At 41.3% G+C, this 14,608-nt stretch overlaps 1 protein-coding gene across 7 annotated transcripts in view; it reads right to left on the bottom strand.

The window, feature by feature from the left end:
* LOC144494880 (selenocysteine insertion sequence-binding protein 2-like) overlaps positions 1-14,608 on the bottom strand; it is a 102,198-nt gene that overhangs the window by 84,220 nt on the left and 3,370 nt on the right. For 4 of the 7 annotated variants that reach the window (XR_013498167.1, XM_078214384.1, XM_078214383.1 and 1 more), the window contains exons 2-3: positions 7,666-7,808; positions 4,802-5,084 (exon numbers count right to left, since the gene is read on the bottom strand). Coding sequence is in view for 5 of the 7 variants with exons in the window: in XM_078214384.1 (XP_078070510.1) it covers positions 4,802-5,084; positions 7,666-7,808 (426 nt within the window). In the remaining 2 variants the exon portion in view is untranslated. Of the gene's footprint in view, positions 1-4,801; positions 5,085-6,576; positions 6,596-7,665; positions 7,809-14,608 lie in introns of all 7 variants that reach the window. The other 3 variants (XR_013498168.1, XM_078214386.1, XM_078214385.1) reach the window with 1 other exon arrangement.

Here is a 14,608-nt window from a genome sequence, read left to right on the forward strand (position 1 = left end):
GCACTGTCACTTCATAGCATCAGCATTTGGGTCACTGTCACTGTCTGTGTGGAGTCTACACGTTCTCCCTGTGTCTGCATGGGTTTCTTCCGCGTGCTCCGGTTTCCTCCCATAGTCTGAAAGATGTGCTGGTTAGGTGCATTGACCATACTAAATTCTCCCTCAGTGTATCCGAACAAGCGCCGGATGTGGCGACTAGGGGATTTTCACAGTAACTTCATTGCATGGTAACATAAGCCTACTTGTGATTCTAGTGAATAAACTTTAAACTTTTCTTTGACCATGATTTTACTCAGCTTTCAGTGTGCTTCAGTGTCACATTTTGTTTTTCAACAGTCTTGTCAAGTATGCTAGGCCATTTTATTACTTTAAAAGCACTGTATATGTACAAGCTGGTGTGCAATAACTAAGGTCACAGTTAGATGGTACAATTAATCATCCTCCAGATTTGTAAGCTTTGACGAATGTTGAGGAACTTTGTGTGTGAGTGGTGGTTGGCACTTCTAAGACCATAAGACATAGGAGCAGAATTAGGCCACTCAGCCCATCAAGTCTGGTCCGCCATTCAATCATGGCTGATATTTTTCTCATCCCCATTCTCTTGCCTTTTCCCCATAACCCTTATCAATCAAGAACCTATCTATCTCTGTCTTAAAGACACTCAATGACCTGGCCTCCACAGCCTTCTGCAGCAAAGAGTTCCACAGATTCACCACTCTCTGGCTGAAGAAATTCCTCCTCATCTCTGTTTTAAAGGATCGTCCCTTTAGCCTGAGGTTGTGCCCTCTGGTTCTAGTTTTTCCTACTAGTGGAAACACTCTCTCCACGTCCACTGTATCCAGGCCTCGCAGTATCCTGTAAGTTTCAATAAGATCCCCCCTCATCCTTCTAAACATCAACGAGTACAGACCCAGAGTCCTCAACCGTTCCTCATACGACAAGCTCTTCATTCCAGGGATCATTCTTGTGAACCTCCTCTGGACCCTTTCCAAGGCCAGCACATCCTTCCTTAGATGTGGGGCCCAAAACTGCTCACAATACTCCAAATGGGGTCTGACCAGAGCCTTATACAGCCTCAGAAGTATATCCCTGCTCTTGTATTCTAGCCCTCTCAACATGAATGCTAACATTGCATTTGCCTTCCTAACTGCCGACTGAACCTGCACATTAACCTTAAGAGAATCTTGAACAAGGACTCCCAAGTCCCTTTGTGTTTCTGATTTCCTAAGCATTTTCCCATTTAGAAAATAGTCTATGCCTCCATTTCTCCTTCCAAATTGCATAACCTCACACTTTTCCACATTGTATTCCATGTGCCACTTCTTTGCCCACTCTCCTAATCTGTCCAAGTCCTTCTGCAGCCCCCCTGCTTCCTCAATACTACCTGTCCCTCTACATATCTTTGTATCATCTGCAAACTTAGCAACAATGTCTTCAGTTCCTTCCTCCAAATCGTTAATGTACATTGCGAAATATATTGTTACATCTAAGCACAGCCCTGTCCCTTTTCAACGTCCACACGTGTACAATTATAGCAGAGGTCATGAATAATGACGATCAGGATCCCCCCTCACAACCCTGACCTATTTTTTCCTCCTAACCAAGGAGTTGAAGTCAACTTAAGTAGCCCCAAATGAGATCAGCCAGCTCAGCACAACCTTAGGACCTTACTGGCCTCTATAGCTCATTCACTGGACCCATTTTGCTAAGCTATCAAGGAAATATGAATCATAAGAGGTTTTCCTATTCAGCATTATTCCCTGTAAGCATTTAGCCAACTCTATTAAAAGCATCCGATGGGCAAGAAAGATTCTTGAGGCATAATGGACTAGAACAGTATTGATGTGTCACATAGCACCATTATTTCAAAAAGAGCAAATTCAACAAATCAGAAAATTTCATACTTACAAACACAAATAATCTTATTTTAAATCACTACAAATATTCTGGCATTAGTTAACATTTAACTGGCATTCAGACTCTAATATAACAAGGCTTGTATATGTGTGACTACACATACTGGCAGAACTCAATTCTTCCTGGCTACTGAACACAGAGCCTGCAGTGTAGTTCAGGCCCAACAGCCTCCATTAATCTGGTCTCAAAACAATACCAGTGGTATAGATGCACAAACAAACACAACTTTTGAGTAATAAAAACTTATGTTTTGGGAACCATTAACATGAGCATCTATGTTCCAAGCAAAAAGGTAAACAGATTAGAAAGGCTTTTCAAATACATAGGAACATAGGTATATATGAATTAGAAGCCGCAGTAGGCCCCTCGAGCTTGTTCCATCATTCAATAAGATCATGGCTGATCTACTTGTAACTTCAATCCCACATTACTGCCTATTTCCGACTTTTAACCCCCTTGTTAATCAAGAATCTATCTAGCTCTTCCCTAAAAATATTCAAGACTCTGCTTCCACTGCATTTTGAGGAAGAGTTCCTGAGACTCACAACCCTTAGAGAAAAAAATTCTTCTCATCTCTGTCTTAAATGAACAACCCTTTGTGTTTAAACAAAGACTCCTAGTTCTAGATTCTCCAATAAGAGGAAACATCCACTCCACGTCCACCCTGTCAATACCCCTCAGGATTTTAAATGTTTCAATCAAGTCGCCTCCTACTCGTCCAAACTCTAATGATTACAAATCTAACCTCTCCAATCTTTCCTTGTAAGACAACTCATGCATTCCTAGTATTGGTCTAGTAAACCTTCTCTGAACTGCTTCTAACACATTAACATATTTCCTTAAATAGGGAGACCAAATATTGTACACAATACACCAGATGTGGTCTCACCAATGCCCTTTGCAATTAAGGCATAACCTCCCTACTTTTGTAATCAATTCCCCTCACAATAAACTATAACATTCCATTAGCTTTTCTGGTTACTTGCTGTACCTGTATACCAGCCTTTTGTGATTCATGCATTAGAACACCCAGATCTCTCTGCAACTCAGAGCTCTGCAATCTCTCACTATAGGCTTATTTTTTTATTTGTCCTGCCAAAATGGATAATTTCACATTTGTCCATATTATAGTCTATTTGCCAGGTTTTTGCCCAGTCATTCAACCTATGTCGTTTTGTAGGCTCCTTACACCCTTTTCACAATTTACTTTCTTACCTATCTTTGTGTCATCAGCAAATTTAGCAAAAATACCTTCAATTCCTTCATCCAAATCATTTATATAATTTGTAAAAGGTTGAGGTCCTAGCACAGGTCCCTGCAGTACACCACTTGTCACATCTTGCCAACTAGAAACAACTCACTTCTGTCAACTCTGTTAGTTAACTCTGTTAGCTAGCCAACCTTTAATCAATGTCAAGGTTATCCCTACACCATGAACTTTTATTTTACGCAATAACCTTTGATGTGGCACCTTATCAAATAACTTCTGGAAATCTAAGTACAGTACATCCATCCGTTCCCCTTTATCCACAACACATGACTCCTTCAAATAACTCAAATTAAATTGGTTAAACATGATTTTCCTTTCACAAAACCATGTTGACTTTTCCCAAGTGTCCTGCTATAATATCTTGAATAATAGCTTCTAACATTTCCCTATGACAGATGTTAGGCTGTTAGTTTCCTGCTTTCTATCTCCCTCCGTGTTTGAATAAAGGAGTTACATTTGCTATCTTCCAATCTAATGGACCGTTTCCAAATATAGGGAATTTTAGGAAATGAAAACCAATGCATCAACTATTTCATTAGCCTCTTCTTTAAAGGCCTTAAGGTGAAATCCATCCAAACCGTTTGCTCATTGCCACCTCTCTGATGATTGTAATTTTCCAGATGCTCCCTCCCTACCATATCCTGATTTACAGCTATTTCTGGGATGTTAGTTGTTCTCTACAGTGAAGACACATGCAAAATACCCGTTTAATCCATCCGCCACAGCCTTACTTTCCATTACTAATTACCCAGACACACATTCTATGTGACCAATGTTTACTTTATTATTTCTTATTTAAATACCTATAGAAACTCTTACTGTCCACCTTTATATTGCACAGTAAGAAGTCTCACAACACCAGGTTAAAGTCCAACAGGTTTATTTGGTAGCAAATACCATAAGCTTTCGGAGCGCTGCCCCTTCGTCAGATGGAGTGGATATCTGTTCTCCAACAGTGCACAGAGACACAGAAATCAAGTTACAGAATACTAATTAGAATGCAAATCTCTACAGCCAGCCAGGTCTTAAAGGTACAGATAATGTGGGTGGAGGGAACATTAAACACAGGTTAAAGAGATGTGTATTGTCTCCAGACAGAATAGCTAGTAAGATTCTGCAAGATCAGGGGGAGAGCTGTGGGGGTTACTGATAATGTGACATAAATCACATTGGAGAACAGATATCCACTCCATCTGACGAAGGGGCAGCGCTCCGAAAGCTTATGGTATTTGCTACCAAATAAACCTGTTGGACTTTAACCTGGTGTTGTGAGACTTCTTACTGTGCTTACCCCAGTCCAACGCCGGCATCTCCACATCACCTTTATATTACCAGCTAACTTTTTCTCATACTCCAGTTTTTTCCTCCTTATCAATCTTTTTGTAATTCTTTGATGTTCTTTATATTCTTTCCAATCTTCTGACCTGCTCCAGTTTGCGCAAATATATGTTTTCTTCTTTAAGTTTAATAGTGTCTTTAACATCTTGGATATTTTCCCTTGGAAATATACATATGCACCATAAATTGGTTACCATGTAGCACAGTGTAATCTTTCACACAGATACAGGAAAAAGGTCTTGCTGTCCGAATGCATCAGCATACCAAATGACATACCTTAGATGCATTGTTCAAAAATGATTTCTCCTTTGTGGAGTCCTGTTGGCCAGGCTGTTTTTTCTTGTTACCACTGCTACCATACTTGTGCTTTGAAAAGCAAATGTCATCGCAGTGTAAAGGCGTTTGTGTGTATGGATTCAAAGAAGAATCAGATGATTGTTTATATGCATAACACAAGGAATAATCCGCAGGGAGGTGAGATGACATATCTGGATAGGATGGGTGCAACTCTGAAAAATTCTGAGACAGGTTATTGCTGCCATTCTCTGGTGCATGCAGCCTAAAAAGGATAGCAAAAAAAAAATACAGATTATTAATATAGTTGTGAACCAGCTGCAAGAAAAGTCACTCTTCTCTTCCATCAAGGAGTACATTTCATCCATCAGTGAATCAGTTTTTTCCAAACATCCCTGCATAATCATATCATGTGAAGTGTGAGCCAGCATAGTTTTCAAAAATGAAAACCTTACCTAGTAGTTTTTTGCTTCTACATCTTGTCACGTACAGCACAGGGGAATTGATAATTTTTTTTAAATTCTAATTTCATCCACACTTTTGTACTTGAAATATACTGAATGGATGCCCTCTGGTACCCTAGTCATATGGTTTTCATGTGCATGTCTAAACTGTGAGTGAGGATACAATTGATGTGCCGGGGTTGGAGGGGCGGGTGGGAGGGGGGCTGTTGTGTGCGCTGAGGGCAGCAGAAGAATGCACAAAATTTCAAATACTTGTACCAATGTGAGCAGAGCTCTCTCTGTCTGTGATGACGTGCAGTGTGTTGCTTTTTTCTGCTGATGTTATTGTTAGAAGGTAGGCTAGCAGAATCCTGAAATCTGTTAATATTTGCAGGGTGTTCCCCACATAGACAAGACTGACCATCACTGTTCCCTAAAATCAATCTCTGAGCAAGCTTTTTAACTTCCAGCCTGATATCCTTATGTGACTCATTGTCAAATTTTGCTATATATGCTCCTATGAAGCATCTTGGGAAATTTTATTACATTAAAGGTGCTATACAAATACCAATGGATGTCTGTGTCTCAGTGTCAGTTTCTCTTCATGTACATTACACCACTGGAAAAAGGGAAATATTCAATTCCATCTGCTACTGTAAAATTTGTGGGTGTCTCAGTGTCAGTTCCAGGACATGTGCACAACAATATCATCCTTTATTTGTGCCTCTCTTGTTATCAGTCTCTCCGAAATAAGCTTTTCCATTTTCTAAATAACAGTGACTATACTTGAAAGTGCTTTGTTGGCTGTAAAGTGCTTGAGACTCCTAAAATGCTTTATAAATACTCTTCCCTAAGTTGTGAGGACATCAAGAGTCAGTTTGTGATTTGGAGTCAAATGTAGACCTGACTACTCCCTGAAGAACAAAATTGTTTAACCGTGACATATAAATTGAAAGTTTTCATCAGTCTTATGTCTATTTTATTCAAATTCTTTGAGTTAATTAGTTGTTATATTCTTTAAGACCTGTAACGATCTCTCCTGCAAAAGAGAATCCGCTGGTTAGAAAATCAGGGGAAAGCTTTCTCTCCTGAAACTCATGCTTCCTGTTTGATCACTGTCCCCCTTTCTGGACCTTTGCCCATCTGTTTCTGTGTCCTTCCCTGTCATTAGAACATTACAACCCAAGAAATAAGGGAAGTAGCCCATTAAGCCTCTCGAGCCTGCCTTGGTGTAAGTACATCCTTCCTGGTGTATGGAGAGCAAAACTGTACATATTATTCCGGAAATAAACACACAGAAAATGCTGGAAATACTTAGCAGGTCTGGCAGCAGCTGTGGAGAGAGAAACAAAGTTAATATTTCAGATTATGATATTTCAGAACACAGTATTTCAGTTATGGTCTCCACAGCCTTGTACAATTGAAACAAGACTTCCTTACTCTTGCACTCCAAATCCCTTGCAGTAAAGGACATTATTTGCATCAGCATGTTAATGGTGCGCTATTTATATGCAAAGACACCCAAATCCCCCAATATTTAACAGCATCTCACCATGGGCAGAAAGATGAAATTTAATGTAGAGAACTGGGAGGTGATACATTTTACTAGGAGAATGACAAAATAGAAGGTATATCTTAAAAAGGTTCAGAAGCAGAGGGAACTAGAGGTACTTATGCACAATTTGTTGAAGGTGGCAAGGCGGATTGCAAAAGTGGTTAAAAGGCATATAGGATCCTGATTTTATAAATAAAGGTTTAGAGTATAAAGACAAGGAACCCCAACTGGATGTCTGTTTTTACTTCTGGGCATCTCACTTCAGGAAGTATGTGAAGACTTTAAAGGGGCACACAAAAGGTTTACAACAATGACTCCAGGTTTGAAGGATTTCAATTACATTGGTAGATTGGAAAAAATTGAGTTGTTCTCTTTAGAGAAGAAAAGGTTGAAAAGATTTGATAGAGGTGTCTAAAATCATGAGGGATCTAAACAGACAAGATAGAGAGAAACTGTTCCAATTGTCATAAGGGCTGAGAACCAGAGAACACCAATTTAAGAAGATTGGTAAAAGAACCAATGGCTACATGACAAAAAAATGTTTTTCCACAGCGAGTGGTTAGAAATCTGCCATATGGTGCCTGAAAGGGTGATGAAGACAGATTCAAGCATGATCTGCCAAAAGGAAATTGAATAAATACTGGCCTAAAGGCGAAACACTTGGTGAGCTATGGAGAAAGGGACCTGCTGAGTTGCTCTTGAAAAAGCCCAAATGGACAAGAGAGGTCAAATAGCCTTCCTTCTGTGCTGTAACCATTCGGTAACACTGGAAATGTCAATCCAGGTTGCTATATCTTTTCTCAGCCGTTGCAATACAAACAAACACAGAACTGTGAATTAATATTTACCTGTCCACATAAGGATCTTGAACAAAAGGATAGCAGGTTGTTAAATATCTCGGCAATGTTGCAGGTGACGATTCATACCATTTGGCTCCGAGTGCTTGCTGTTTTGGCACAAATGGTTCGACATCAGCTGATAATCTGGTCCCCTGCGAAAGGTTGGATTATATTTTGTACTACATTTCAATAATAAAAAACATACAGTATGTGAAATAGAACGAATCATGTTAAGCTCTTTAGTTGACTTCTTCATAGTTTAGCTCCCGACTCCCCAAGCCTTTCGATCATCCAAATGTCTCAATTTGCCTAGATGGGTACAGCTCCAGAAACACTCAAAGAGCTCACCACCCACTATAAACACTGCCACATTATGGCTAATGTGTGCCACCTACAACAGCTTCCAAATAACAACCTCTATCACCTAGAAGGAAAAAGGCAACAAGCACATAGGAATACAGACACTTCCAAATTCTCCTCCAAGTCACACACCATCATAACTTCATTATCACTAAACAGAACCTTGAAACCTCCTGCCTATTAACAGCACCAAGGGAGTACCTTCAGCAAGAGTAGCAACAATCCAAGAAGGAGACTCAGCACCACTTTCTCAAAGTTAAGTGCAGGCCAAGCAATCAATGCTGGTCGTGCCAGCAATATCCAAAGCCCACAAATTAATAAAAAGTTACCAAAGACTAAATTTACTTATTTAGCACTGTTCAATGCCAACTCTGATTTACCTCCGAGTCAGAAGGTTGTGGTTACAAGTCCTCTCCAGATGCATGGGAACACCGCCACATACAAGTCCTTCTCCAGCTACACTGCATCCTGATTTAGAACTATATTGCCATTCCTTCACTGTGGCTGGGTCAAATTGCTGGAACTCCCTCCCTAACAGCACTGTGGGTTTTCCATATGGTCTGCTGCAGTTCAAGGAGGCAGCTCACCATCAATTTCTCAAAGGCAATTAGTGACAGACAATAAATGCTGGCCGAGCCAGCGACACCTACTTCCCATGAAAGTATATGGACGGTTTCTTTCTGACATTTTTATTTTCTCTGTTATACACAAATTTCTTGACCAATGGTGTCCACAGTACCTGCCCCACATCACAGTACCTGCTGCCAGACCTTTATCAGTGTCGCCAATTCTGGAAGTATGGTTAGAATATATTCACTTTATACTTTAACAAAAAAAGAAATATACAAGGAACCATCACCTTGCAGATTTTTCAGAAAAGACACCCTAAAGTAAATCGTGAAATATAGGTAAAATTATTTTAAGACACTTGCAAAAATTTTAACTGTGAACTGCAAGACACAGTAAGAAGTCTCACAACACCAGGTTAAAGTCCAACAGGTTTATTTGGTAGCACAAGCCACTAGCTTTTGGAGTGCTGCTCCTTCATCAGGTAAGTGGGAATTCTGTTCACAAACAGGGCTCCGAAAGCTAGTGGCTTATGCTACCAAATAAATCTGTTGGACTTTAACCTGGTGTTGTGAGACTTCTTACTGTGTTTACCCCAGTCCAACGCCGGCATCTTCACATCATAACTGCAAGACATGCAGCCCTGAACTCTGACAAAGGATAGCACTCAACAACAAATTGTGTGATTGGAACATTAAAAGGATGTTTCCACAAGTCTTTCTGCAAGTCATGTTTAGTCTTTGACTGTCTCTGGGAAATACCAAATATTCTAGTGCCAGTATGGAAAGCGAGAACAAGACAACAGATCTGTGTAATTTTTTAATCACAAGGTCAAAATTTGCATCAGCTCATCCCATTTTGTAAACATGAGAAAAAATTGGTAAGCACCTTTCACAAAGACTTTAGCTAACATCTGTAAGCTACTTGGGTTGAAGGACTGGTTTGAATCTGGCATAAAGGCAGCTGAGAAAACAAAGTGATGCCAAATCCTACAGAAAAACATTCTAATAAACTGATAAGTTCAAACTCTTCAGTTTGCCTTGCACCTAAACAACCCAAGTTATTTTCATTATATTCCAGATCAAGCCAAAGCATATTTCACAAGCACCAATTAAATTTATAGCGCAGAAACAAGCCATTCAGCCAAACTGGTCTAAGCTGGCACAAAAGCTCCCTCTTCATCTAACCCATTGTCCGTGTTCCTTTTTCTCTCACGAGTCAACCAAGATTTTATTCAGCATGCTGAATGAAGAAGGCATTCAGCATGCTTGGTTTCATCGGTCAGAACATTGAATACAGGAGTTGGGATGTTTTGTTGAAGTTGTACAAGACATTGGTAAGGCCACACTTGGAATACTGTGTGCAGTTCTGGTCACCCTATTATAGAAACGATATTATTAAACTAGAAGGAGTGCAGAAAAGATTTACTAGGATGCTACCGGGACTTGATGGTTTGAGTTATAAGGAGAGGCTGGATAGACTGGGACTTTTTTCTCTGGAGCGTAGAAGGCTGAGGGGTAATCTTATAGAGGTCTATAAAATAATGAGGGGCACAGATCAACTAGATAGTCAATATCCTTTCCCAAAAGTAGGGGAGTCTAAAACTAGAGGGCATAGGTTTAAGGTGAGAGGGGAGAGATACAAGGGGAGTAGAGGGGCAATTTTTCACACAGAGGGTGGTGAGTGTCTGGAACAAGCTGCCAGAGGTAGTAGTAGAGACGAGTACAATTTTGTCTTTTAAAAAGCATTTAGATAGTTACAAGGGTAAGATGGGTATAGAGGGATATGGGCCAAATGCAGGCAATTGGGACTAGCTTTAGGTTTAAAACAAAAAGGGCGACATGGACAAGTTGGGCCAAAGGGCCTGTTTCCATACTTATTCATGGTCTGCCCCCCCCGCCCCCGTCAGCTACAATTCCTTGGCGGGCAGAACGGGAGAATTCCAGCCGACATGTCTGGAAGAACTGCAGAAAGTCAATTAAGCACACCAAAATGGAAAAGTGCTTTGGTTTACAATTGAGCACATAAAGAAGTCTCACAACACCAGGTTAAAGTCCAACAGGTTTATTTGGTAGCACAAGCTTTTAGAGCGCCGCTCCTTCATCAGATGAGTGGAGAGTTGGGTTCACAAACAGTGCATATGTAGACACAGACTCAATTACAAGGTAATGGTTGGAATAGGAGTCCTATCAGGTAATCAAGTCTTTACAGCTGCAGACAGTGCGAGTGGAGAGAGGATTAAGCAAAGGTTAAAGAGATGTGAATTGTCTCAAGCCAGGGCAGTAAGTAAGATTTCACAAGCCTAGGCCAAATGGTTACAGGTAGTGTGACATGAACCCAAGACCGCGGTTGAGGCCGTCCTCATGTGTGCGGAACTTGGCTATCAGTTTCTGCTTGGCGCAGAACGCTTACCCGAAAATTGGAGGCTGAATGCCCTTGGCTGCTGAAGTGTTCCCCGACAGGAAGGGAACACGCATGCCTGGTGATTGTCGCTGGTAAGTGTTCTCCAAGGCTGCCTTCAAGATACACGACGACACAGAATCGCTGAGCAGCAACTGATAGCCAAGCTCCGCACACAAGGACGGCCTCAACCGGGGTCTTGGGTTCATGTCACACTACCTGTAACCCATTTGGCCTGAGCTTGCGAAATCTTACTAACTGTCCTGGCTTGAGACAATTCACACCTCTTTAACCTCTGCTTAAACCTCTCTCCACTCGCACTGTCTGCAGCTGTAAAGACTTGATTACCTGGTAAGACTCACATTCCAACCATTATCTTGTAACTGAGTCTGTGTCTATATACGCTCTGTTTGTGAACCCAATTCTCCACTCACCTGTTGAAGAAGAAATGCTCCGAAAGCTCATGCTACCAAATAAACCTGTTGGATTTTAACCTGGTCTTGTGAGACTCCTTACTGTGCCCAACCTAGTCCAACACTGGCATCTCCACATCATGTTCACAATTGACAATATAAATGAGAATTAAATAAGTCACAACTTCCACCAATTTCATGTTGGGTAAAAACCAAAGCTATGCTCCCACCAGCATCTTCAAGCCACTGCTCACAATTACATCAACATCCCTGCCCATGAGCTTGAGCTAAACCTGCAGGTACAAAACCTTGCCAGCCTGGATAACACCAAGTTGTCTTATTTTCCATGTCCATTTGTTCCATTTGCCAAATATTCCCTGCTGTAATTCACATCATCTTCATTTACTGTGCAGACCCAAGTGCTCTTAATACATACCATGCCCAGCTTATCGGCACACGCTGTATTACAGGCTTCATCCCATCAATTTAATATTAGGAGAAAGTTCTGTATGGATAATCCCTCCGCCTCAAAGGTAATCAAACAATACTATAGAGTTTCCAGCTATCCCTACAACTCTATCACCAATCCTATTGGTCTAGAAGCTTTGCCCTGCGCCAAACTATGGGAGCCATTGTGCCCAGTGGAAAGTTTGATGATATTGACCATTACAAATTTCAATAGCATTCATAAGTAAACAATTATCAAGTCGCTTTTTGAAGGAGCTGAAGCCAAACATTATTAATTCCTCTCTGAGATTCTGTTCCACCCTCTCCAAATTCCCGAGTTAGGTACTGTGTACACAAGTTGGCCTCTGTGTTACCTGCAAAACTTCAGGACTGAAGATATTATAAGTGAATACCACTTAAAGAAGAAGAGATAAGGATGGTTATAACAGGAGGCGTGGTGAAAGAATGAAAAAGACATATACAAGACACAAGGTACGTGTGGACAGTTAAATGGAGATAACCCCCTCACTCTCATCCCTTGGAAATGCTGGCGGATATATCCAACATTGGCAGCATGTACTACCAGAGGAAATAATAGGAGCTGTAGTTAATGTCCGAAGTTGTTAAATTTCACATTAAGGTTAAAGAGCTGCAAATTGCCTACTAGAAAGATTAGGCACTGTTTCTCAAGTATATTTTGTACTTCATTGGAACAGAGAAAGTACACCAATGACAGAGAGGTCAGAGTGGATCCTACATTGAAATAGCAAGCAACAGGGAGCTAGCTCAGAGTTGAATCTTCAGACAGAACCAGCTGTTTCTAGAATATTTGCAAGAATTTAATTAAATGAAACTCAGGTCCCATTTATGTCCATAATTTAGTATGAATACTCTAGTATGATCGCTTATGATGCATACACGGCTTACATTTTTACCAGAAGTTCAGTTTCAATACTTGAGACCCTAATTAGTTAAATAAAAAACAAAAGAGATGGCAGGTCTGGTATTGTGTTGCGGCTGTAGCATGTGGCAGCTGGTGGACACCATAGTGACCTACAGCAACCACATCTGCCTTAGGTATCTGCAACTCAAGAACTTTGACTCAAAGTTGATGAGTTGAAATCCAAGCATCAGACAGAAAAGGAAAAAAAGTTACCTGGACACTTTTCCACCCAAGATATATGCACACAGCCGAACTTACAAATTAGTCGCAGGAGTAGGCCACTTGGCTCTTCGAACCTGCTCTGCCATTCAATAAGCTTATGGCTTATCTGATTGTAACCGGAATCCTACATTCTTGCCTAACCCTGATAACCTTATATCTAAAAAAGGTGGGGGAGTAGCGGTATTAGTTAGGGAGCATATTACAGCAGTGCAGAGGGTGGACAATTTAGAGAGGTCATGTAATGAGTCGCTGTGGGTGGAGCTCAGAAACAGGAAAGGTGGAATCACTATGCTGGGGGTATACTACAGGCCACCCAACAGCCCATGGGAAGTGGAGGAACGGATATGTCAGGAGATTCTGGATATGTGCAGAAAAAATAGGGTTGTTGTAGTGGGAGACTTCAATTTCCCTGGTATAGACCGGAAGGTGCTTAGGGCTGGGGGTCTGGATGGGGAGGAATTTTTAAAATGCGTACTGGAAGGTTCTTTGGAACAGTATGTAGATAGCCCAACTAGAGAGGGGGCTATACTGGATCTAGTTCTGGGAAATGAGCCCGGTCAGGTCGTCAAAGTTTCGGTAGGGGAACATGTGGCAAATAGTGACCACAACTCTGTTAACTTTAGGATAGTAATGGACAAGGACGAGCGTTGTCCTAAGGGTAGGGTGCTAAATTGGGGGAAGGCTAACTATAGCCGGATTAGGCAGGGATTGGTGGCCGTTGATTGGGAGAGGCTGTTCGGGGGTAAGTCCACGTCTGGCATGTGGGAGTCTTTTAAGAAACAGTTGATAAGGCTGCAGGACAGGCATGTGCCTGTAAAAAGGAAGGATAAGAAAGGTAGGATTCGAGAGCCGTGGATAACCAGGGAAATTGAGGATCTGATCAAAAAGAAAAGTACGTTAGATCCAGGCAACTGAAAACAGATAGAGCTCTGGAGGAATACAGAGAGAGGAGGAAAGAACTCAAACGGGGAGTTAGAAGGGCAAAGAGAGGTCACGAAATGTTCTTGACAGACAGGATTAAGGAGAATCCTAAGGCATTTTATTCATATGTTAGGAACAAAAGAGTTGTCAGGGAAAAAGTCGGACCTCTCAGGGACAAAGGAGGGGAATTACGCTTAGAACCCAAGGGAATAGGGGAGATCCTAAATGAATACCTTGCATCGGTATTCACAAAGGAGAGGGACTTGTTGACTGGGAGCGTCTCAGAGGGAGGTGTTGACCCGTTAGAGAGAATCTCCATTACAAGGGAGGAAGTGTTAGGTTTTTTAGGTAACATTAAAACTGACAAGATGCCTGATGGCATCTATCCTAGACTGCTCAGGGAGACAAGAGATGCAATTGCTGGGCCTCTGACGGAAATCTTTGTCTCTTCATTGGACACAGGTGAGGTCCCTGAGGATTGGAGGATAGCGAATGTGGTACCGTTATTTAGGAAGGGTAGCAGGGATAACCCGGATAATTATAGGCCAGTGAGCTTGACGTCCGTGGTAGGAGAGGATTCTTAGAGACAGGATGTATGCGCATTTAGAACGGAACAATCTCATTAGTGACAGACAGCATGGTTTTGGAAGAGGGAGGTCGTGCCTTACAAATTTGGTGG

Source organism: Mustelus asterias, chromosome 6 (assembly GCF_964213995.1).
Source record: "Mustelus asterias chromosome 6, sMusAst1.hap1.1, whole genome shotgun sequence".
In the NCBI taxonomy this organism is placed as follows: domain Eukaryota; kingdom Metazoa; phylum Chordata; class Chondrichthyes; order Carcharhiniformes; family Triakidae; genus Mustelus; species Mustelus asterias.